Here is a 26,296-nt window from a genome sequence, read left to right as displayed (position 1 = left end):
GCAATTTTCAGGGAAGGATCCACAAAAACATTCTTGGTTCCTTAAACATAACTTGTGCATCGTCATAGCAGCTCGCATAAACGTAAGTGCATCCTTTTGCTCAGCTGCACAGCTATATGTTTTTGCAAGTTCATCAGCAACCTTGACCTTTTGACGTTTTTTTATTGACATTTTGATGTTTTTGGTCAACCCTCTAGATCTTATTTTTCTTATCACTTCTTTAATATAATTCAAACAAATGTCATTTATATATCATTGTAAAGCTCTTTTTATTGTCTTTCATTTGATATACAACATGATTATGTACAATTGATGACTAAAAATGTTCTTAAATCGGGGCGGCGGCCATTTTGTTTTTTGTCCAATATGGCCGCCACAGGGGGCGGCCATCTTGGCGCCCGTCAGAAATCAACTTAGTATGTCTTAAGCTACCTCTGTGCCAAATTTGGTGCTTTTGGAAGAACCTGAACCAAATACCCTGAAAATAGCCCTAAGCTCCCTGACTATTGGGCCTAACCCACATTTCATCGATACGTTTAACGTAAATAGTGTCGTTCCGAGTGGTCCCCCTTATAAAAGAAAAGGGAAATGTCAAAAAGCATCTCGGAAATATAGAAACGAAAAACGCATTAACCTATTGCGTGTCAGACAGTCACGCGCGTAGCAAGCATTACGTATATTATCTGCTATTGTTTTAAATATATCTTGAAATAATTTAATGCCATATGTCATTTTTTGGTAATTATAGATATCATTAATAAACAACCAAACTTATATACCCTATGTACTTACTTTAGCGGTATACAAAAACAACAAGATGAGAGTTACTTCCCATTTGTTGTTGCACCATCGAAATCACGTTCAAGAGATGGGTGGATTACACCCACTGGGGAAATACCACACATCTTCAAAATTAACTCTTTGCATATACATTGCAACACTTGCCACAGTCCAGGCACACAGCGGGAAGGAGGCATGATACCCTGTCACGAAGTCAGAGTCTGCAACAGGTACACAGTGTAAAACACCCGACGAACAAAAATCTCGTCTGCTCGACTTCGTGTGCCAAAGTCTTCAGAACAGGAATTGCTATCGTAGGAGTAATTCCTTCATTTATGAATCGATATATTTCTGACCTTCATTTATTATACACTTTTTATTTAAAATAAAATATTTTTAAATTTAATACAATTAAAATGTTTATTTTATGTTTGAAAAATTAATTAATTCTACATTTCATTCTTTAGTTTCATTTATCAGTTGATGACATAAGTAATTTGTGATTATAGTCAATTTACTCTTCTAACATTAGATACTAAATATATACATTGTGTTGGGGCATATTGTTGTTTTAGTGTTTAAATTACTTAGGTCTTAATTGCTATTGACCATAAGAGATTGATACTTGTTAACTGAAAATCGTTTGATTATATTGATAAATATTGGATAATTAACTTTGAGTAAAAATGCAAACAAAATCTAAAAGAAATTAACAAATTTCACATCACTAGTGAGTGAGTCATAACATATTTTGACCTGGATTGCAAACTAAACACCGTCTTGAACATAGCTTAGAGCCATCCCATGAATAAAGACCAAAGTTTGTATCGATATGTTAAAACTTTCATCAGTAGTTTATGTACAATATTATCGATGCCACAGTTTTGATGTCGATAGTCAAAATAATTTCTCCCCTCGAATATATTTCCAATTATTGATCTTTTTAGTCATACCTAAAATTACTGTTTACTTGGAAGTCAGTCAGTGTAAGAGGAAGTTAGTGACTAAACTACTCTTGTGTTGTTATGTGACATAAAAATCAAACAAAGTTGATTAATGTTTCTGATCATATATATACTGAGAGAAACAAATACAGGAACACAGGAAAATTTAAGTATTCCTTTAATATTTTCCAGTTTTCATTGCCAGCTTTGAATAGTGCTATGGGAGGAAATCTGGGAATAAATATAGGAACACTGCCATGAAGCGGTTTTGAGGTTATAGTCATCCATTTGATTAGATGCAAGTGGGTACTGGTCATGTAAGGTTTGAGCATGAATCTGTCCAAGTGGTTAGGGTATAGATCTTGGTTTGTACAAGTTATCCAATTCAGGTAGTTTATTGGTGCTGCAAGTGACTGTATATTTAACAGGAAACAGAAAATTAAAGGCAGTATTTCACACCACAATTCCCTTAAATAAATAATGCATCAGCCCTCGGGGGAAGTTACCATATAATATTCCCCAAAAATTTACGTATTTAGATTACAATATTAAATTAAAAAGTCCGAATGAATTAAGGCAACGTTGCATTAAATCAAATCTCGCACCCTCTACCGGCTGAACATTATTTCCAGCGAACTCCACAGAGTTATGTCCCTTGGCATGCTCCTATAACTCCTTTTAGGACAGAACTCAGTCCTAGACAAAAACATACACGAAACTTGAACTTTCAGCTTCTGATTTGAATAACCCATAAGGCCAGGATTGTTTGAGAGGTTGAAATAAAATTTTAACATAAAATGTGTACAGAAGGATTGCTTTAGAGGATTTGGGGATTTAACTGGGTGACTGCAGGTTGAAATAATATGTTGCTTCCCTGGAGTAAGTTTTGTTTATGATTCTGTATTTATATTCTCTCTGTTACAAGTATTACGAACATGCACTCACAAGATAGTATTTCATATCAGAATTTTTTTTCTATAATGTCAAATATTTCGAAATTAATTTCACAATCAAAATTTCATCATATCTGTTAACTAAAAGGGCCCAATAAGAAATGGAGGGTGATATTTACAATTTTATGTTATAAATAATGACATTTAAGACCCTGGCATGCAAGCACTGTATACATAATCCTCCCCTAAATAAATATTTTTGTTTTGTTCCACAACTTTTCTTCACCCTTGTGTTTCTCAGAATCCCTTGTGATGCTCCCAAAATGTTTTTATGTTTTGATTCAGTGTGCGGCTCTTCTCAGATATTTCCCTGTTTCAGCAAGGCATGGATGAAGAGGTAACCCAGATGGAGCGGAGACCAGAGGAATCCAGACCCCATGGAGAACCTGGAGGGACAACATGTCACCAGGTCCTAAGCTCAGGCAGTGATGGAAATGATTCATCAGAAAGCAAAACAAAGGGAGATAACTCCAGTGACAGTGATCAATCAAAAGCAAAAAACAAGTTTATCTGACAGTGATATTGACAATGTGAATCAGTCAGCAGACTACAAGGCTGTAGGGGAAACAGCTTTAGCTTCTGACAATACAAACAGTGTGTTTGACAGTGTCAACACCCTTTCAAGCCAAACCAAAGTGGGAAGAAATGAAGTTCCAAATATGACACAAGAGCAAAGGCAGGATAATAGGTTAACACACATGTTGCCAAATTATGCAGAATATGATGCCCCATTTAGAAATGTTGAAAACATTGACTTTGAACTTGAAGATCTTGTTGGTTATTCTGATGAAACCTCAAGACCTGACATCCGAAATGTTTTGACATTGTTTGAGATGTGTATTCGTTCGGTTTCAGCAAAGCACTTTCGCCAGAAACAACAATTAATAAGCAGCGTGCCTCTTCCCATAAAAGATGTTTTGTATGAGAGAAGGCGAGACCAGGCCTTTACAAGTATTCAGCTCTCATCACTTCATGATCTCCTTGCCTTTATGGAAAGGGATTCTATTATGTTGACAACATTGAAGAACTATGGTGTTAATGAGACAACCATCACAACATACCGTGACCTGATAGTAAGAACAAGAAACATCTGGAATGATGATGCATTTGAATCAATATATAGAGACTACATTGATGGGGAATGCACTTCAATCCTGCCTTTTTCTTATGTCAACCAAGTGAAGTGCCCTGCTGGGAACTGGGGTGAAGTTATGAAGTGTTTTCCTATTTGTCAGTTATCAGGTAACTCCAGGTGAATGCCATACATGAATATACAATGTGTCACTGACATATAATACGCCCATTCATAATGTACCTACGGGTTAGAACTGGTCTTCAGCAACCGTTGCTTGTTGTAAAAGGCAACTAACGGTATTGGGTGGTCAGGCTTGCTGATTTGGCTAATGCCAATCATTCTGTCCTGATTGCATAGATGGATGCTGATGTTTGTAAACAATATCATTTTGCTCTTAAAGGAAAAGTTAGTTTCAAGGTCTGGCTTATTAACAGTTGTTAACATTGTTTTTGACAGTGGTGGCAAGTGTGATAGAACTGATGCTACCTCAGCATATTTCTCTTGGACTTCTCAGTAATGTGTACAGAAACTGCAGCTCAGAATCAGAGCTCATTCGGAAAGCCACAGATACTATGGTCTACTCTGTAAGGAAAAACCTCAAAAAAAGGTGGGTGTAACATTTGATCATTTTGAATTTGGTAGCTTTAAAGATTATAATACACACCATAGCATAATTGAAAATGGAATACTGTTCAAAGCTGTTTTAAAAAGTGTCTTGTGATTTCTTATCCCCAGCTGTGGATGTCATCTTTGATGCAGTACTTCCCAATGTATTCTTGTTTCAGACACCCAGCTATTGCTGATGTCTTCTTTGATGAAGCCCAGTCTTATGTATTCTTGTTTCAGACACCCAGCTATTGCTGATGTCTTCTTTGATGAAGCCCAGCCTTATGTATTCTTGTTTCAGATACCCAGCTATAGTTGAAGTCTTCTTCAACTGTGCGCTGCCCTATGTGTTTTGGGCTCGGGGAAACATCAAACTGGCTGCTGAATGCTTTCTGCGTATTGCACAAACTGAAGATGGTAATGTTTACCATACTCAACTGTCAATATGAAATGCCCTGCCAGATCTGCATTCACTAAGGTCCAGATATACTTTTACATATATGCCTAATACATGTGTATGTATTTTGTTAGTAGTTTGTTACAGTTATCCTTTTCACTGGGTGTAAGTTTCTGGTACTTTAAAAATGTGCTTTTGGAGTAGGGACTGGAGAAGCCCTTTCTGATCTTAAGTTTGTTGTACAAAATGTCGCCTTGATGCTGTAAGTGTTAACGAAGCCAGTTTTGTCAGTCTTACAGTTTATACAATCTATTTGTCCCTTTGGATATCTTCCAGACAATGTAGTCCTGATCAAAATTCGATGTGAAAGGTATGATCTCATTTCGCCATTAGAATGAGAAAACAGACAAGTTTTAAGTTTAAGTCTAATTATTGCTGATTTCAGAAGTCATGGAGCTAATAATCCTTTGTTCATCACGAAAATAACACTCGACCACCAAACTGCATTTATTGTAAATTAAGTGGTCCTTCAGAAAACCTGCTAGACCAAAACATATAACTTCTGTGCAGCAGACAAAACATTTATTGTAGTGCTTTTCAGCTTTTTTTCATACATATTTTAAGAGTGACTGATGAATTCATTTCATGCAACTTTTGGTGATAACATGTTAGCCATTGCCTGCCTATACAAAGCTAGATAAGTGAAACTTTGCAAAGATGATTTGAGCTAACATAACACTGACATCAGTGTCTGTCAGCCTGCAGTGTGCGGTGGAGGCTTAGTGATGGCATGGGGTGTGATCACCACGATAACCAGAACCCCATTAGAGTCGATTATTTACAGACCACCACCATATAGCTGGAATATTGCTGAGTGTGGTGTAAAACTGAACTCACTCACTCACTCCCTTGGGGAAAACTTCATTACAAAGGCAATGAAATAATGTTGTGTTTCATTTTAAGAAAATAGTAGAGCTGTATTCTTGTGCGAGGCAGCTCGGTTGTACGCACAGAATGAGGAACCAATGAAAGCAAAGCAGCTGTACATGGAGGCGTCTGACTCTATAATGTGGAGGTCAAGGTTACAGTGGGAGGAAAAGTCAGTTCGCCTACAAAAGTTCATGCTGATGGCCAGTGCGTACGATCAAGGGTAAGACTACAGCAGATTGGCTGCTCTGTGAATTGAACTCCTCAAAAGCAGCCAAATCCATATTGGTCACACTGATACACAATGTACCTTTAATATGGTCATTAAAACACCAGCTAAACCTGAACACAAATATTAGTATACAGATACACAATGGAAGCATGTTATCAATTTTGACATTGACAATATGTGTTTTTGTGCTCAGGCCAGTCTCTACACTTACAGTTCAAACTGTAAATTCTGACATTGTTATAACAGATATTCTCATACCTAAATACCAAGATGATTTTAATTTGATTTTTAGGGCTATTTTGCCAAATATTACAAAAATTCAAATACGCATTTTCAAAGTTATTTTATTTTGTTAGGCTAAGACTAGCTACATATCTGTACCAAATTCCCAAACTGAGACCTTTTCAACAACCTGCAGAATTGTAAATCTACTTCTCTGACAGAAGCCACTTTCTTTAATAACCTATGTGCAACCTGTACGTGTATACTGGTGAATTAAAGAAGGAAAACATGGCATATGATTTAAAACATCACTGTTACATTCCCCTTGATAGAGTGATGACACCTGAGAAGGCCACCCAGGCAGCTGGTGCATGGGAAGGGGCTATGAACTTCCTGTATCCCAGCTGTCCCCAGAGATCCAGCATCCAGCCTGTGGAGTCCTTTCTGTGTTTCCACAGCGGAACAGCACAAGGTGAGCATGCAGCACAGAGTGAGTTAGATAAAACTTTACTTTGAATGAGGGTTGGGACGGGCATAGGCCAAGGTACCCAAGGTAGCATTACTCGACCCGACTGCTTTATTCAGAGCTAATTCCTACATGACTTCTGTCCATAGACTGCTCAGGATTATCTGGGGGATGTGTGTCTCTGTCTATTGTCTTCTGTGCAAAGAAAGTGCTCAGGAATGTTTGTGGGAATGTGGGTCATATCTTTCTGTTGCTTTTGTCCACAGAGTGTGTTCAGGATTGAGTTGGATGGATGTGTGTCTTTGAGCAAAGAAAGTGCTCAGGAATGTTAATGGAGATGTGTTTTATATCTTACTGTTGCTGTTGTCCACAGAGTGTGTTCAGGATTGAGTTAGAGGGATATGTGTCTTTGAGCAAAGAAAGTGCTCAGGAATGTTTATGGAGATGTGTTTTATATCTTACTGTTGCTGTTGTCCACAGAGTGTGTTCAGGATTGAGTTAGAGGGATATGTGTCTTTGAGCAAAGAAAGTGCTCAGGAATGTTTATGGAGATGTGTTTTATATCTTACTGTTGCTTTTGTCTATTGACTGGTGTGTCTGTCCACAGAGAGTGTTCAGGATTGAGTTATGCTATTGACTTATGCTTCTGTGTAAAGAAATGCTAATGATTGTTTATGGAGATGTGTTTTATATCTTGCTGTTGCTTTTGTCCACAGAGCGTGTTCAGAATCGTCTCGAATACTGTGTGAAGCTGATAGAGAGACTGGTAGATTCTTTTGAATTCCTGCTGCTCCATCTGTCCCTGGTGATGGCTTTGCTTGGAGATGAAAAGAAATCTTTAAGAGCATTCTCAACTCTCATTTTCAGGTAACTAGCTGATGATTCAACCATTCTTAAAAAAGTATGACATCCTTTTTCAAAACAGTTTTTTAAGCTAAGAAAAAAAGCAACATTTGTCATCTTGGAAGTGATACAATGATTCTATCACTCAGCAAAAGAACTATATCGTCAAAACTGTGTTGATTCTTTGACTATTTCTTTTGTTGTTTTGATTGTCTTCATTCCTAATAGAGAAAAACTGGAAATGCCACTTCCATGGCTAGATAACCAACACAATCCATGGCAGCCAGTTCTTGACCATGTTGCCGAACATGGAACTCCAAAATGTCTCAAGGTCATATGGAGGACACAGCTTGGTCATCCTCGGATTGTCAATAGCATGTAAGTAGTTTGAGTCAGTTAGATCAAAGCTTACGCTACATGTAATATTTTTTTCTTATTTACAGAGTCAGTCAAAATCTCTTTCTATAGTTACTGGACTATTCAGATAATGTCTTTGCATCCAGTAGACATAATTTAATAGGGAAATCATGAGATGTGTGAACAGCAACTATCTAATTCATTTCTTGCTATTTTCTAATATTTCAAAGCTGTTGAATTTAAAGCAATTTGGTTCTTAGGAATTCCTTTGAGGGGGACTACCAGTCCATGGCAGACCTGAATCTGAGACTGACAGATGCTGGCTTTATCACGGCTGATCTCCAGATGATGATGCCCCCTATCAGGGCCCTCAAACTGGATCCGTACACAGGGTAAACTGTAACTGTTGATCAGGGTAGACTTTAACTGTTGATACATACACAGGGTAAACTATGACTGTTGAATCTTACACAGGGTAAACTTGGACTGTTGATCAAAACTTTCACTATCTGGTAAACTTTACATTGAAGGGTAAAGTGCGGTGTTTCTAAAAGTAATGCACTACTTATTTCCATATTCAAATGATGCTTCATAAGCAAAGAAGCATTCCTGTTGTGAAGTTATACTAGTTGTTGAGTGTACTGCTTTTAGCAATATTAGTTATTGAGTGCACATTTAGCAATATTAGTTATTGAGTGTGCTGCTTTTAGCAATAATCAAGCAGTATTACAATGGGCACTGCACAATATTGAGAAATGAACCTGGATCTTCCTGTAATGAGCAAATACATAAACTGCTTGGTTCTCAACCTCCCCAAAGTGTAAACAATACAAAATTACAGTAGCTGTTGTGAGCAGGGTATGGCCAACCCAATGAAGTGACTACTGTTGCCTGTACTTTCAGGCTTCACCTTCACACGTCAGGGCTGACTACCAAGTGGCATTCCTTCAATAACTCACCACTCCCCCATGCTCCAGTCCACAGACATGGTATGTGCTATAGTCTTTTGAAAGAGATGAAATATTCTGTAAACCAGCAAATAGAAATAGTGTCCAGAGGTACAGATAAGCTGCGTATCTGCGTAAATTACACAAATATTTATGTTAAAACTCAATTCCTATTAAGTCTATTGCGTACAAGTTCACTTAAATTTTTGTAAATACTCAATAAATGTGATCTTACATGCGTACACACAAAAATGTCAAGTCTTTGCTTGCGTACCGGTGGATAGATAAAATAACTGAGGTATATTGAGAAGTTCTATTTAAGGACATGAACTTGACAGCTTGCAGTCTTTCTTATCGTTTATCATATTACAGATCAAATATAAATAACAAACACTAACATTTAAATTTTATTATATTTTTAAAATTAATGGAAAATGGCATAACCAATTGAGTTTGAGTAAGGTGAGTACAGTTATTTGGTTACTCAAAAGAAAATTAGGATACCCATGTGAGATGAACACAAGCGAGTACATAACTCAATGACCCAAGAAGTTATCTGTAGATCATCTGTCACTAGACCTATGTATTAAAGTTAATTGCAGCATCTCTACCTAAAAAACTGTCTCATATAAACACCAAGATTGATGACATGGTGCTATGATATGGTGTAGAAATGATTTGTTTATCAATATTCACTCAATCACTCTTTGTCTCTCCCAGGATTACACATAGTGCCAACACTGACAGAGGTGTATCGTGACACTGACACAATGGTCCATCTGTCATGTCCTGATTACTCCCTGCTAGATATTAAATCAACAACATATGCACAACAACTGACCCTATTTTGGACAGGACCAGGAGATCAAGGGGTCAAACTTGATCTTATACCTTTTTTGAAGGCTGTATGTAAGCAGGTGAGTTGAAATCATCAGAAAGTTAACCTTACCATCATGTGGCGGGTACTTTACTGGCAAGAATCATCTAGCTGAAACCTTAATGTGGCAGAAGGCTTCTTCCACCTTATCTATTAGCTCAACACTTTTGTTGGCCACATTGTGTTGTAGATGATGATTCATTTCAGACAGGTCAAGTTCAGTAATCAGATCTATCAGCTACTGGGACGGTGAGGTAGTCTAGTGGTTAAGGCATTCACTTGTCACCTTCTGATATTGCTGGAATATTGCTAAATGCAGCATAAAACCCAACTTATTCACTCACTCACTATCAGCCACTATTAAGCAAGTCAAACTAAAATTAGGCTGAGACTCCATTTCAGATGGAAACAGTTTCATTATGAAGACAAAGGGTTTAACTCCTAATGTGGGAACAATGTGTAGAGGCCATTTTTTGACATTCATGATCAATATTGCCGAAAATGTCATTTACGTTTTTAACATAAGAACTTGATGGACTGAAGAACCCCTTTCAAATGTGTTTTAGAGAGCCCAAGAAGTCATTGAAGCCATGAAGACCTCAAACAGGTTCCGCAATTCCTCTCCATGTGAGAAAGGTGGCGCCATCTGGGAGGAGAAGATGAAGATGGCCCTGGAATACTGTTTTGCTGAGGGCTACAAAATGTCTCAACACGTGGGTCTTCTTTTCTTTGTAAAATAATGCTAAATATTTATGGATTGAAATGCCATAAAATTGTATGGATCTTTTTGGATCTGGCACATATTTCCATTTGTCACTGTTGTCTAACTGAAACTATTTATCATCTCCTGATTTAATTCTGTATCAGTTTGCAACATATATTATTTGTTAGATTTTGTGATAACCCAACCAGATAACTTCATAAACTCATTGCATGGAATGTTCGCAAAAAGCCCAGATTATCCAACTGTGCAAGCAGAATTAAGTTGATAGTAATATGAACATGGACAGTTCAGTGCAAACATAAAGTTAACTATCGCGTTATTATTATCATATCATGACTCTACTATTGCAATACAGGTATGTGTCAATGCATCACACCTGTTGGTGTTGGAGCTGAAAGTCAGATTTGTATTGTTTCAGACCGTAGAAGAAGTTAAGAATCGCCTCTGGGAGAAGATTCTCAAATTTACTCACCAATCAGACAAAAGAAGAAAGCTTTCTAAGAAAGAAATACAAGAAGACAACCCAACTGACAGGCCAACTTACAAGTATGAGCCAGATAGTTTCAGCTTTGTGGTTGAGGAGTGCTTTGCCTACAGAGACACTGTCTACCTGGCAGTCTATGATACCTACACGCCAAAGAGGATTCAAGTGGTATGTTCACCTAGAAGATATGAAGGTTGTTACATAGAACACGTTTTTCCAAGGGACCACTTTAGTAATAATAATATCTTGAGACAGGAAATGAGTCACGGCTGTATGAAATCTGAAAGAGTCAAGTACCTAGCAGTGATGATTGAGTTAGGTTTTAACTCCGTTTTAAACAGTTATTCAGTGATATTAACTAGCTTAATGCAGGAGGAAAACCTGCAGCTCTAGACTTTGTTACTTTTGTGAAACCCTCTAGGGTAGATATGGTGCTATTAAACCTAGAAAGATAATCATAATTTGGGATCGTAAAACTATTGAAGAAGCTTGAGGTATGCAACTCTGCAAGGCGAACATCTGTAAGACAACCCTGCAACAATGTCCCTGACAGACTTTATTGTTTATTGAAGTTAATTGCCACACTCAGCAATATTCCAGCTGTAAGATGGTGGCCTATAATGGCAACCTGCATATATGCTGACCTGTGAAACCAGAGATTGATATTATGATTTGGTTGGTTGGATTGATGTTTAACGCCACACTTGAGGTCTGTTCCAGCACTCCCTGTTGGTAAATACTATTTCAAGGCAATAGTGGAGAATGGGTCCAGAGTATTTAAGTTATCATTGAAACATTATTCCATGGTTTAAACCTCCAGCAAGGTAAAGGGGTTTAAGTGGGCTCAAGACCCTGAAATCATTACATGTCAGATTGACGATCCAGTCACAGGTTTACTATGAGATATGAAGATACCTACAATACCATAAGCATAAACAGGTTTACAAATACTATTTAACCTTACAGAATAGATATAACATACACTGCATAATCAAGATATCATGTGGAGAGACTTGATGTTTTCAGTGCCTTTTTGATCTAGTGACCCCTCAGTATGTATCAGGTCTTTGAATGGCATTAAAAAGTGATACAAATAAGGAAGAGAATGTTATGGATGTCAACTTTTTTATTACAAGAAAGGTGGGTGGGTGGTGGTGGTTGTGTTTAATCGATTTTGTACATGTAATGCAGGGTCACTTACTTTGTACATAAAGTTAAGGGGAGGTCCTTTACATTGTACATGCTTCTCCATTAAAATCATCATCACCCCGCCCCTAGACATAAATTATGAACAGCCTTTCACCTTCATCAAATGAATGATAAATTTGCTTCCTCAATATGTAGTTTTCAACATAAGGATGATGACACTTTGATTCTTATTCCTCTTTTAAGTTTGTAGACTGTTCCAGTAAGGAAAGCTTCATGCAGCCCTATCTGACCACAGAACACTCTCATGACTTCTGTGACCGCATCGATGACCCCCAGGCGTCCAGCATACTCTCCCTGAAGATGACCAGTAAACACAGGAGCCATCCTCCAGACGATATCATGTGGCACATGGGCATTCTGAAAGAGTACAGGAATCACAGGTCCTCAGTCACAGAGATAGTTCTAGATAGTTAAGGATATCACATGGTTCTTAATGACTGTGAGAATCAATATGTCAGGCGTCAAATTGTTCTCCTTAATAGTCGAATATTTAGGGTCATACATCAAACAATTAGTTTCCAATTTATGACTTCCTCTTTTGTAGCAATGGTGTTAATGCAGCAATGCTCTTTAAACATTAACTTATTGATCTATTTGTTAAAATTTATTCAAAATTTCATTTGACATTATTTACAGTAAACTCAGCAAAATCATTTGTGAAGTGGTCACCAAAGCACTAACTCACTGTTATTTACAGCAACAACGGCAAGATTAAGGCTTTTGAAACAAACTATAGCTGAGAGAAATTGGATTCATTTATCATAAATGCCTTACTTTTGCTGGTTAAAGATAGGTCTTCAGTAACCTATGCTTGTCGTAGGAGGCGACTAATGGGATCAGGTGGTCAGGCTTGCTGACTTGGTTGACATGTGTCATCGTATCCCAATTGTGTAGATCGATGCTCATGATGTTGATCACTGGACTGGGTCCAGACTTGATTATTTACAGACTACCCCCATATAGCTGGAATATTGCTGAGTGCAGTGTTAAACAACAATCAATAAGCCAATGTTAAAGATAATATTTGTTCAGATTTGACTATAATATGTCAACATAGCATTTTTGCGATGGTCAGCGTGGAAGCCTCTGAGGGCTGTGTCTGGTTACCACAGAAAGGATGTGTGGGCTCTTGAGCAGTGTCATATCACAGTAAAACATCTGATTTTAATGTGTTTGTACCACGCAGATTGCATATTCCAAAACTAGAGTAAATGTCCTCAAATATTAGCAAGGTAATGCAGCATTAGAGGCGATTATTAAAACATTACAATTTTTCTCTGTGTATTGCAGGAAGCAGTATGTATATGGCAAGAAAGGAAAGCTACTCAAAACCATCTCAGATAATCAAATGGTGGCACCACATGTCCTTGGGAGTAAGCTGTATGGGCTTACTACTGACAAACTCAGGTTGGTAGGGAAGCTTAACATAACTTCGCGTTGAGAAGAACAATGTTTTACACAGGACGGTTTTTGTAATGACAGAAAAATTGACATTCCCTTCCTGCTTGAAAAATTGCAAATATTTGCCATTATTGGTGATCATTTGATTAGTTCGGTTTAGTGAATTCTTTATTAAATGTCAGAGGATAAAGAAACCTCAGTGAGTAAATCCAACAGATGACTTGGTTGAGTGCTTGGCATACAACACCAAAGACGTTGGATTATAATGATTATATCAATTGCTAGTTTGTCTGGGACCTGACCACAACATTCATATACATGTAGTCAGTTCTGACATGTGCAACTTGCTGGAGATCTAATCCAAAATCTCCACCGGCTCAGAAATTACAAAATGCGGAAAATTCTAAATGAAAACAAGCAGTTCATTTTTGTCGTAACTTTCAGTGGAATGCTGTATGATTTAAAAGTTGTACAATTCATTTGGTCCTAAAATACGGGACATAAGTTTAGCTGATGGCTGATGATGTCTGAAATTGTATCAAGTTCAGTAAATAATGGCATGTGCTTGTTTTTTATGTATTTATTGTTTTTTCATTTTTTGGTTTCATTGTTTTACTTGCATACTTCTTACAGGTATTTAATTTACAGACTGTGGAATCCTAATTATTGGCTAAAATGGTAATTACCTACATACTAAAGCAAAGCATGTATTATCAAGGGGGGGTGAGGTAGCCTAGTGGTTAAATCATCTGCTCGTCACGCCGATAACACGGGTTCGACTCCCCACATGGGTACAATGTGAGAAGCCCATTTCTAGTGCCCCACACCGTGATATTGCTGGAATAGTGCTAAAGCTGAGTAAAACCATACTCACTCACTCACTATTATCAGGGTGTGATCTCTATGGGCAACAAGTAGCTGTGATTTGCCTGATGGCTGAAAATTTGAAGGCATTTTGGTAGTAGGCCTAATGATGTGACTTATGTGATGATGATGTTAATTCTTTTGATCTTTGTTTCAGAGTCAGATGTGACCCAATCACCGAAGATGAGATTCTCAGTGAGGAGTTCGCAGAAATAAGAAGTCTTTTGTTTGGAGGAGACAAAGTCATAGCTGTAACAGAAAGCATGATCTACTTCCTGCATCCTGATACCTTGCAAACCCTGAGTGTTACCCAGCATCGTGACAGGTAGGGATTGTTCTGTAGTAACCATGGTAATCATCTTCAAAGCAAGGGCATTATGAAACACAGTCACATTCATCAATATGACATGTTTATATGTTGTTACTATGCTCATATTAAACAGATATAGAATGAGTTAATGCTAAAAGTTCTCACTGAATTCAAAGAATGACAACTTTTAACTTTCTTCAGAGAATGTGTATATTTTGAAACTCATGATGGAACTTATGTTTGTTTTGGTCTGTCTACAGCAGTAATGTTAAGGTGAGTGAGGATGGCCACAACATCCGCTTTCCGTCAGGATCTCCAGTCAAGATCCTGGAGAAGAAAAAACTGGAGGAGAAGACGAGACTTGCATTTGGCATCGGTGAAATGTTGATGTTTGTGGATGTCACAGATGATGTTGTTGAGGTTGTGATAGACTTGTTGGTTCCTGGAGTTGCAACAGAGGTCTACACCATCAGAGAAGATGGTAAATGGAATAATACTTCTTTATGTCAGGTGTAACAGAACTGGGATAAACAGTAAATGAGATGAGTTTCCATAATATATTTGGACAAAATGTATGCTAGTATCTCTCATGCCCCGACCAATCATTCATCTTATGTGATACAATTAGATTTTGGAGATTATGGGTTAGAATAGGCCCCCCCAGAGGTGATCTATAAAGCCAGTTGGTCAGATTCAGAGACTTTGTGACTGTATGCATCATACCTAGACATCAGGGATGAGTGCTCATGATAATTAATCATTGGTTTGACCAGTTCAAACCATCATATAGCTGGTATATCGCCAAATCACAAACAAAATAGAAATCATTTGATCACATCTGTAAAGAATGTGTTCAGAATTTGATGCCAGACCTCATACTCAAGATAGGTACTTCCTACCTTCCCTGTAAGGGAATAATGCAAGGAATGGGAAGGAGTCTTTCCCAGTGCTATAGCAGTAACACACATGTCCTTGATAGTACCCCCCCAGGCAGTATACTTGTTCAAGGTAGGTTGTCTTGGTGCATGCTCTCTAGAGGGAGTGAATGAGTATTGTTTAATGTCACTTTTAGCAATATTCCAGCAGTATCACAGTGGGGACACCTGTAATGGGCTTCACACATTGTACCCATGTGGGGAATCAAACCTGCGTCTTCAGCATGACGAGCGGACGCTTTAACCACTAGGCTACCCCACCACCCCCTCTACAAGTGGAAATCCTAGGTTGATTAGCCATGTGTGAACCATGCGTGTGTGAAGGCAATGCCTCCTGTTACACAGTGGATAGATGACTGCTCAAGACCGCAATATACCTCACTCACTCATGCCGAGAAACGACTACTGATATGGATTGTTCATCTTTGACAAATCTTTTGTATCCTGAAACTAACCTGATGGTAACATCTGATTTTCTATTTCTTGCCATTAATGTTGTGTTTCATCATCTCCTTCTTTTCAGTGGACTTTCTGGTATCAGTCACTGTTCAAAAGGGAGGTGAAGACAACTTCTACAGAGAGCATGTGTTCCACTATAACCATCATGGGAAGATCCTTGGGGTACTGCCCTTCCTTGGACCTGGACCAAGATGTTTCTGTGTGGAGTACCTAAAGGAGTTGGATGGGGTGACAGACACAGATTGTGGCAGAAGGGGCTGGCATGTCTTTATGAGGGACGGCCATGAGGGGATTATAGGTGTACGTCTGTGAATACCAGGAACTGTCAAAGATTGGCCATCAGGGGAATATAGGTGTGTGTCTGTGAATAACAGGAACTGTCACAGATTGGCCACCAGGGGATTATAGGTGTATGTCTTTGAATAACAGGAACTGTCACAGACAAGACATCTGTGAATAACAGGAACTGTCACAGACTGGCCATCAGGGATTATAGCTGTACATTTGTGAATACCAGGAACTGTCGCAGACTGGCCATCAGGGGATTATAGGCATATGTCTGTGAATAACAGGAACTGTCACAGACTGGCCATCAGGGGATTATAGGCGTACACCTGTGAATATCAGGAACTGTCACGGATTGGCCATCTGTGAATAACAGATGGTTTTGGCTGTGAATGATGATCAGAAGAAAGTACTTGGTCTGATCCTGCAGAGAGGATGTTCCACAGATTGAGTTAGTGTTGAGAATAGTGTATGCATGACAGCTGCAGAACTGTGCTGACTTCTTTGAAATGAGTCATGGTTTGATGCCTATGTATGATGGCCACTACACCTACCTAAACTTGGTGCTGTTAATTCATGACCCAGAGACTTTGTCAGCATGAAAGCAGTGATTGTTAAGACAGATTACTTGCAGTGTGATGTTGTTTCTATATATTTTTATATACTGTGTATTGTATATATTAAACTGTATATTTATTTTGCCTTATAATAAATGTATGTGATGAACAGTTAAAGTATACAAATCTCTGTCTGTGTCCATGTTTTTTCCTATCCCAGGAAAGAAGACTTTCAGAAATATTACTTATAAATGGCCTCAAATTTTGATCATGTGCGCACATTTTGACAACAGTAAAAGACTCCCATTAAAAATACTGGACTCAAAAAAAGAGGTCATTCCATTCTTGGATTGAACACTGAAGTAAACAGGTGTGAGTTGACTTTCTCCGATGAGTGAGTGAAGGCCATAAAGTTTCTAAATTACAAGCTTTCTACTTTTGAATGACCTTTACTCAACATAAATGGGGGTCATTTTTAAGTCATCAATGTTCGATATCCCCATTTAATAGGGGAAATTCTTAACTATTCGTTGTTTGATATCTTCAGTTAATAGGAGTTGCCTTGAATTCTTCAATGATTGATAACTTCAGTTAATTGGTCATCATTAATTCTTCACAGTATGATAGTCACTGTAAATGGGTGTTGCCTTATAATCTTTCATGTATGATCCACCATGAAATTAGAGGGCTTGCCTTTAAAATTGCACTCAAGTAGGAATAGGTAGGTGGGGGTAGCCTAGTGGTTAAAGCATTCGTCACATGAATACCTGGGTTCGATTCCCCACATGGCTACAATGTGTGAAGCTAATTTCTGTTGTCCACCTCATGATATTGCTGGAATATTGGTGAAAGCAGCGTAAAACTGTTATGTGAATTAGTGGATTATTTTTTCAGTGCTGCAGAAATTCTGTGCTGTCAAAAACGCAGATTTAATAACGGATTATTTTTGGTTCATCAAAGTATTGATATAAAACTCTTTTGAGTGACATATACCCTCACCGCAGCACTGAAATCCACACCTCAATTAATGACGCAAAGATTGCAGTCAGCCCATCTGACAGATGATCGGTACCAGAATGATACACCTAATTACATATGATTACAACAACCATTAATAAATAAAACAAGAAGACGAAGTCATCAATACCCCCTCAACGGCAAAATACTCTTTATGAATATGTCTACTAGTTATGATTATGTCAAATGTTTTGGAGTGTATACAGCAAAGTGGAAGGAGAGTACTGAAAGGTTTTTAAGATCTGCTCCAGAAAGGAGCACTACCACCAAATTCAGTTGAAGCCTAACTTGTTGCCATGGAAATGCAACAAGAAGACATCCTCATAGTCACAGCCTCATGGGTACAATGTGAGAAGCCCATTTCTAGTGTCCCCCGCCGTGATATTGCTGGAATAGTGCTAAAGCGGAGTAAAACCATACTCACTCACTCACTATTATCAGGGTGTGATCTCTGATGGCTGAAAATTTGAAGGCATTTTGGTAGTAGGCCTAATGATGTGACTTATGTGATGATGATGTCAATTCTTCTTTGTTTCAGAGTCAGATGTGACCCAATCACCGAAGATGAGATTCTCAGTGAGGAGTTCGCAGAAATAAGAAGTCTTTTGTTTGGAGGAAACAAAGTCATGGCTGTAACAGAAAGCATGATCTACTTCCTGCATCCTGATACCTTGCAAACCCTGAGTGTTACCCAGCATTATGACAGGTAGGGATTGTTCTGTAGTAACCATGGTAATATGACATGTTTATATGTTGTTAATATGCTCATATTAAACAGATAGAATGAGTTAATGGTAAAAGTTCTCACTGAATTCAAAGAATGACAACTTTTAACTTTCTTCAGAGAATGTGTATATTTTGAAACTCATGATGGAACTTATGTTTGTTTTGGTCTGTCTACAGCAGTAATGTTAAGGTGAGTGAGGATGGCCACTACAAGAAGACATCCTCATAGTCACAGCCTAAGTCATGTTTCGATGGAAACCACATATCTGGGTCTAACCCCCAAAAGGCACATCTAGGGATCATGCTTGATATGTGTACCAAGTTTGATGAAGCTAGCTGTATAATTTAGGAGATCTGCTCTGGACAAGATGGCATCCTCATAGCCACAGCCTAAGTCACGTTTCGATGGAAACAGCAAAAAACAAAATTCATATCTGGGTCTAACCCCTAAAAGGCACATCTAGGGATCATGGTTGACATGTGTACCAGGTTTGATGAAGCTAGCATGTATAGTTTGGGAGATCTGCTCCTGACAAGATGACATCCTCATAGCCACAGCCTAAGTCACGTTTCGATGGAAACAGCAAAAAACAAAATTCATATCTGGGTCTAACCCCTAAAAGGCACATCTAGGGATCATGGTTGACATGTGTACCAGGTTTGATGAAGCTAGCATGTATAGTTTGGGAGATCTGCTCCTGACAAGATGACATCCTCATAGCCACAGCCTAAGTCACGTTTCGATGGAAACAGCAAAAACAAAATTCATATCTGGGTCTAACCCTAAAAGGCACATCTAGGGATCATGGTTGACATGTGTACCAGGTTTGATGAAGCTAGCATGTATAGTTTGGGAGATCTGCTCCTGACAAGATGACATCCTCATAGCCACAGCCTAAGTCACGTTTAGATGGAAACAGCAAAAAACAAAATTCATATCTGGGTCTAACCCCTAAAAGGCACATCTAGGGATCATGGTTGACATGTGTACCAGGTTTGATGAAGCTAGCATGTATAGTTTGGGAGATCTGCTCCTGACAAGATGACATCCTCATAGCCACAGCCTAAGTCACGTTTCGATGGAAACAGCAAAAAACAAAATTCATATCTGGGTCTAACCCCTAAAAGGCACATCTAGGGATCATGGTTGACATGTGTACCAGGTTTGATGAAGCTAGCATGTATAGTTTGGGAGATCTGCTCCTGACAAGATGACATCCTCATAGCCACAGCCTAAGTCACGTTTCGATGGAAACAGCAAAAAACAAAATTCATATCTGGGTCTAACCCCTAAAAGGCACATCTAGGGATCATGGTTGACATGTGTACAGGTTTGATGAAGCTAGCATGTATAGTTTGGGAGATCTCTGCTCCTGACAAGATGACATCCTCATAGCCACAGCCTAAGTCACGTTTGATGGAAACAGCAAAAACAAAATTCATATCTGGGTCTAACCCTAAAAGGCACATCTAGGGATCATGGTTGACATGTGTACCAGGTTTGATGAAGCTAGCATGTATAGTTTGGGAGATCTGCTCCTGACAAGATGACATCCTCATAGCCACAGCCTAAGTCACGTTTCGATGGAAACAGCAAAAAACAAAATTCATATCTGGGTCTAACCCTAAAAGGCACATCTAGGGATCATGGTTGACATGTGTACCAGGTTTGATGAAGCTAGCATGTATAGTTTGGGAGATCTGCTCCTGACAAGATGACATCCTCATAGCCACAGCCTAAGTCACGTTTCGATGGAAACAGCAAAAAACAAAATTCATATCTGGGTCTAACCCCTAAAAGGCACATCTAGGGATCATGGTTGACATGTGTACCAGGTTTGATGAAGCTAGCATGTATAGTTTGGGAGATCTGCTCCTGACAAGATGACATCCTCATAGCCACAGCCTAAGTCACGTTTCGATGGAAACAGCAAAAAACAAAATTCATATCTGGGTCTAACCCCTAAAAGGCACATCTAGGGATCATGGTTGACATGTGTACCAGGTTTGCTTAAGCTATCACTAATAGTTTAGGAGATATGCTTCGGACAAAGTGTGACGGACGCACGCACGGACGGAACTTCGTTGTTGCGGGGGATAATAGAATAGAATAGAATAGAATAATACTTTAATGCCTTTTCAGAATTTGTGTTACATCAGCAGAGCTACTGACACATTAGAGAGATACCAAACATATTTACATAAATTCTTTGATTTAGGCATCTTCACATTTGTTTAAGAGAGATATGGTACTTGGAATAAAGGATGTACGGGCTCTCTTTGTTTTCACAATTGGAACTTTGTATCGGCGGCCTGAAGGGAGAAGGTTGTATTCCGAATTTAAGTAGTGAGTACGGTCAGATATGATTTTGACAGCTTGATTCACGATTTGCCGCTCATATATTGATGATAAACATTCAAATCTGACTCCAGCGATTTTACTTGCAGTGTTAACAATTTTGTCTATTCTAGATTTGAGATGAACTGAGAGAGACCCGTACCAACAATGGAAGGAAAATGTTAAAATACTCTGAATAAATGCTACATAAAAAGATGACATCACAGATGGGTTAACATTAAAAGATCTCAGTTTACGCATGAGATGAAGACGTTGTTGACACTTTTTGTATAGGGCTTCAGTGTTAGAGTTCCAGTTCAGCTTAGAGTCAATGATGGTTCCCAGATACTTATACTCCGACACTGTCTCAACACATTCACCGTTGATTATCACTGGAAGCAGTTCTGTGGGTTTACTCCGAAAGTCAATTATCAGATAAGGAATCCAGGGCAATGACATAGACTACCGGGAACCCTATAAAATGATAATTAACAAACGAAGGAAGTTAGAAAAATTATTAGAATTAGAAAAAGGATTGCATTCAATGAACAGATATGTCTAAACATATTTATAAAGTTTAGTTCAGAACGTTATGAAAAGATGCTGCAATTTTTAACAAAGAATTTTTTTTAAAAAACATGAAAAAACTTGTCAAATGTAGCAGGAAAAAATATTTTATACAAAATTCGAGATAACATAAATGGAATAATTTTACCTTCAGAAAGCAGGAAATTGCATCTGAGAGCATCTAATTTTAAAAACTTCACGGGGAAGCATGCCCCAGGAACCCCCAAGATCCTTGGCAGCTTCGCGGCCTCGAACGTGGATAGTTTGCACAAGGCAACAGAATCAAATCAGCTCTAGCTGTCAAAAGAAATTCTGTGCAAATCAGGACGGCGAATGTGAACATCCTCCAAAACAAACGCAGCTCTCCGCTGCCCGCCTGAAAGCAAAGGCTTTGTGTCGGTCTTGGCCCTGACAGCTTACCACAGTCCACAAAGACTGGATCGGGGAAGGTAACACCAGGGCATTACAACATGATCAGTCATACTTTAGCAATATGTTGACGAAGTGTTATGTCCTGTTGTTGTTCCATTGGCGGCTTGAATTATCGGCAGAAATTTTCAACTGCAATGTGACAATCCAAACCACACGTGCACAGATCGTCACCGAGAACATAGCGACATCGAACTAGCCCTTTGTTCACAGACATGTCATAGAAGAATTTCAGTAGGATATTCTCGGGCGGTGGGCGTTCGCATGGGACCCAACTCCCGCAACGTGGCCCAGCTTTGGGTAGCTGTTCAGGCGAAATGGCGAGCAATACCAACGGCAACCAATCCCAAGTTTACAAACAGAATGCCATCAAACTGGGATTTGGGTACAGACCAACATAGTGGTCAAACCAGACAGTGATCTGTACGCCCGAAATAAATTATGCAGACATTTATCGTGATTGCATCTTAACTATAATTTCATCAGTTACCATTTTTGTTTGCCAATAGTATATATTATTAGCAACGATCCCCGCCATCAGGGCGGGTGGACACGACACCAGCCATGCCACGACTAGAATGGGTTGCCAGGGACCAATCCGGAATCCACATAGCTTATAAATTTTGTCGCCTCTTATGACCAGCAACAAGGTGCTTGGGAGACATTCTACCCCAGGTCCTAACGAAGTTTAGAAGAGAAACACCTGTGGACACATGATGTGTGCTTGGGAGACATTCTACACCAGGTCCTATCGAAGTTTAGAAGAGAAACACCTGTGGACACTTGATGTGTGCTTGGGAGACATTCTACCCCATGTCCTAACGAAGTTTAGAAGAGAAACACCTGTGGAAACGTGATGTGTGCAGCTGTTCATGGTGGCAGGCATACACGCAGGTCCTTAAGCCAGAATTGCAGTTTGTCTTCCTTCATCGAAGAACTGGGCAATGGAATGAGGAGAAGATTGTAAAAAATATTTTATGAACAGATCCTTACCAAGCAGAGAACTGAATAGTCAAATAATGATTGTGGTGGACAATCCGTGTGCAAAACATCTACACAAATTTGATTTTCTTTAATGAGAAATTACTTTTAACAATTAAAAATTATTTTGAATGACCCCGAAAGACGAAAAGAATTTCTTTTTCAAATATAGTTAAACTAATTTGGGTAGAGGAACTATTTTATTCCGTATTTGAGCCAAATAATGTATACGATATTGCACTAGTTGTACCAAATCCAGTAACCTGACAAATAAGACATTTCCTTAAGAAGTGCAGTCAGCCTAACAGAGTGCCAGCCAGACAGACTGACCCGTGAAGGTCCGGGTTAGAATATTGGCCTTCAGTTACCCATGCTTGTCGTAAGAGGCGACTAACGGGATCGGGTGGTCAGGCTCGCTGACTTGGTTGACACATGTCATCGTTTCCCAAATGCGCGGATCGATGCTCATGCTGTTGATCACTGGATTGTCTGGTCCAGACTCGATTATTTACAGACCGCCGCCATAGAGGTGGAATATTGCTGGGTGCGGGGTAAAACTAAACTCACTCACTCACTCACTCACCTGACAGACTGAATGTGCGTGAGTAGGGGTTGATCATACTATGCACATTATTTCAGTAATATTCAGAGCTTCAAACCCCAAAAGAGAAAAAGGTTTGATATGCCGGCGTCCAAGCGCCTCATCCGGGATGGAACCTGGAGGGTATTTTAGGGGGGCTTTGTCCCTATGGAGGCAACGCATAATGCAATTTCCCTTCTCAGAAAAGTCACTGAAAATAATGTATTCAGACGTACGTGTGCATTTTAAGCAGAAACCATATACTGGTACATCGTCTCTGTTTTAAGAGGTCAACATGTGCGTGCTAAACTACAAATAACATATTTCTCAGTTTCTCGCGAGAGCTTGATAATATATGTGCACTTATACTGTGCCAAACTCCAGACACAGAATGCTTGCTCATGGCGGCTTTTTTTCATGGGTGCTCACAAGTTATAGAAAGTCCTAAAGAGATAGGTTTAGAGGTCACTCTTAAACATGTTAGGAATTCTGCCTCCTTGATTTGAAGAGATAACGGGTTCTCTAAACTGGCAGCCAAATAAACAAAGGATCTATATCCAAACTTTTTCAGATTGTACTTTGGTACTTCAATTAGATGATGGTCGGAAGATCGAAGTGATCTCAGTGGTACATATTTATGAATGAGATCATTCAAATATGGAGGAGCTGACTGATGATAGCATTTTTGAACTCTTGCTTGTACAGGAAACCAAGCAGTGATATAAGGACTCGTGTCATATGTGAAGACTGCTTATAAGTCCTGGTGACTATACGTGCAGCAGTATTTTGCACACGCTGAAGTCTGGCAAACTGTTCCTGGGAGATATTTCCGTGCTAACTGTTACAATATCCATGGATAACACAAGTGTCCGGCAAGCATATGAGCAGCAGATTCGGTGAGAAGATGCCTTACAAATCCTATGTTGCGTAAGTGAAAGTAGCATGAACACTTGCAACGCCTGAGACGTCTGGAAACTTCGATGAACAGTTTGCCTCCTCGGTTTGTGATAAAGTGGCTAATATTGAAAAGTCCTACAGTGGAATAACGACAGATACGGAAAAGTCAGCTCTTAAAAAGCCATTCACGTCAGACGAGGTCTGGTCTGTTGTAAGAGCATTTAAACCAGGCAAATCGCCAGGACCAGACTGTCTTACAAATGAACATGTTAAACGGGCAGGATGTTCACTGTTTAAACATATTACAATCCTATTTAATGCAATTGTAAAATATGAATGCATACCAACCTCATATTACCTTGGTAAAATCCTTCCAATTCATAAGGGCCATGGCAAAAGCAAATCAGATGTTAACCATTATAGGGGAATCACGTTAACGTCTGTGCTGAGTTAATTGCTCGAGCGACTATTGCTGTGCAGAATTGAAAACTGGCTGAGTGATAAAAACGAATTCCCACACCATCTGCAGTTTGGATTCCGCAGAAATGCTGGAGCAGAGGCAGCTTGTCTCAGTCTTAGTGAGAACATTGCATATTACAATGAACGACATTCACCTGTGTATTGTGCCTTTCTGGATAATGCTAAGGCGTTTGATAGAGTTTGGCTTGATGGCCTCTTCTGTAAACTTTACGATATGGGTATAACCGGTAAGACATGGCGACTACTACGCAATGCCTACTCATGAATGGAATCATATGTAACATTTTCCGGCTGTGAATCGGATAGCTTTACAGTCAAGCAAGGAGTGGGCCAGGGACGTGTTCTCTCAGCCTGGCTATTTACTGTATATATAAATGACCTCATTTGTCAATTGGATAGCTCTGGTATGGTCTTAATCTACCATGGGGTCATTATCCAGGTCAACTTTTAGCAGACGACACCACTATTACAAGTAGCTCCCCGCTTGCACTTCAAAAGCTGTTAGACATTGCTCATCAATACGCTTGTAAATGGAGACTAGTCTACAATGTGAGTAAGAGCTCCATATTAGTGTTCTCTCGTTCGCAAGGTGATATTGTGTGTCCTAAAGTATTGTGTGGTGAAATTGAACTACCTCACAAAACATCAGTTATCTATGCGGGAGTGCTGTTCTCGTGTGGTGGTAAATCCATGGAGCGGACCCAACGTGCTTGTGAGAAGTTGAAAAAACTCATCAATGTAAACCATAATCACGGCCTTTACTTTGGAGGCTTAAATCCGCTCGCTGCTGTACGAGTATTTCGACGCGTAATATTACCCTCTACACTATATGGTTGTAATACCTGGGGTCAATTATCACCAAAAGAATATGAAATGCTGGAAATACCCCAAAGATATTTCAGCAAAAAAGTTCAAGCTCTACCCAAGCAAACCCCAAATGAAGTTGTGTTGGACAGCTTAAAGCTTATCAGTATACAATCCCATATTGACTCTCAATCCCTGGTTTTTATGGGTAAACTTTGTAGAGTAAGTTGCTGCTACTATTTTAAACATGTGTTTATTGGCAGACTCGCGCAATTCAAATGTGAGTCTATGAGCGCAAAAAGATGTTTTTATTCACCATGCTTTAATATGTTTAGACTGGTTGAAAAGTACAATCTTTTCAATGACTTTGCTGAATATGTTGTTAATGGCAATGTACTCAATAAATCCAAGTGGACTGGTACTGTGTTGGAGAAAGTGCACTGCGTGGATATGTCCCTCCTTACCAGCCGTATGATGAGACGAATGGACCTATCAAGATATGTCTCTATCAGATCTGTTGAACATAATAAACTGTGGCTGTTATGTCAACTTTATCCATGTAAATTTAAACAGCTGTCGCGTATTGTCTCACTTGCATCAAGAAGACTTCAATCAAAAGAATG

At 39.0% G+C, this 26,296-nt stretch overlaps 1 protein-coding gene across 5 annotated transcripts; it reads left to right on the top strand.

Annotated features, from left to right (window-relative positions):
* The first annotated feature begins 516 nt into the window (after window positions 1–516).
* LOC124270750 lies at window positions 517–17,044 on the top strand. 5 transcript variants are annotated; one of them, XM_046705803.1, is made up of 19 exons: window positions 517–1,010; window positions 2,997–3,919; window positions 4,209–4,359; window positions 4,660–4,775; window positions 5,719–5,905; window positions 6,469–6,608; window positions 7,319–7,469; window positions 7,674–7,823; window positions 8,063–8,194; window positions 8,706–8,791; window positions 9,470–9,666; window positions 10,193–10,339; window positions 10,769–11,002; window positions 12,227–12,423; window positions 13,334–13,450; window positions 14,466–14,633; window positions 14,879–15,099; window positions 16,077–16,365; window positions 16,421–17,044. In XM_046705803.1, the coding sequence occupies exons 2-18, from the start codon at window positions 3,106–3,108 to the stop codon at window positions 16,322–16,324; spliced, it is 3,456 nt and encodes a 1,151-aa protein (XP_046561759.1). In that variant the 5' UTR covers window positions 517–1,010; window positions 2,997–3,105; the 3' UTR covers window positions 16,325–16,365; window positions 16,421–17,044. The 5 variants fall into 5 exon arrangements, with proteins under 5 accessions (XP_046561759.1, XP_046561766.1, XP_046561775.1 ...); XM_046705810.1 differs by having other exon boundaries at window positions 16,077–16,369; window positions 16,459–17,044; XM_046705819.1 differs by having other exon boundaries at window positions 14,882–15,099; window positions 16,077–17,044.
* The last annotated feature ends 9,252 nt before the right edge of the window (window positions 17,045–26,296 follow it).

This window comes from Haliotis rubra, unplaced genomic scaffold (assembly GCF_003918875.1).
Source record: "Haliotis rubra isolate DU_JTF1 unplaced genomic scaffold, ASM391887v1 Scf1020, whole genome shotgun sequence".
Lineage (NCBI taxonomy): Eukaryota > Metazoa > Mollusca > Gastropoda > Lepetellida > Haliotidae > Haliotis > Haliotis rubra.
The sequence above is the reverse complement of the archived record's forward strand: the minus strand, read 5'-3'. Positions and strand labels throughout refer to the sequence as shown.

Coding starts and splice junctions, on each gene's coding strand:
- LOC124270750 (XM_046705803.1), top strand. CDS start 3,106: ATGGAAATGATTCATCAGAAAGCAAAACAAAGGGAGATAACTCCAGTG. Junction 6,609..7,318: donor CCACAGCGGAACAGCACAAG/GTGAGCATGCAG, acceptor TTTTGTCCACAG/AGCGTGTTCAGAATCGTCTC. Junction 7,824..8,062: donor CCTCGGATTGTCAATAGCAT/GTAAGTAGTTTG, acceptor TTTGGTTCTTAG/GAATTCCTTTGAGGGGGACT.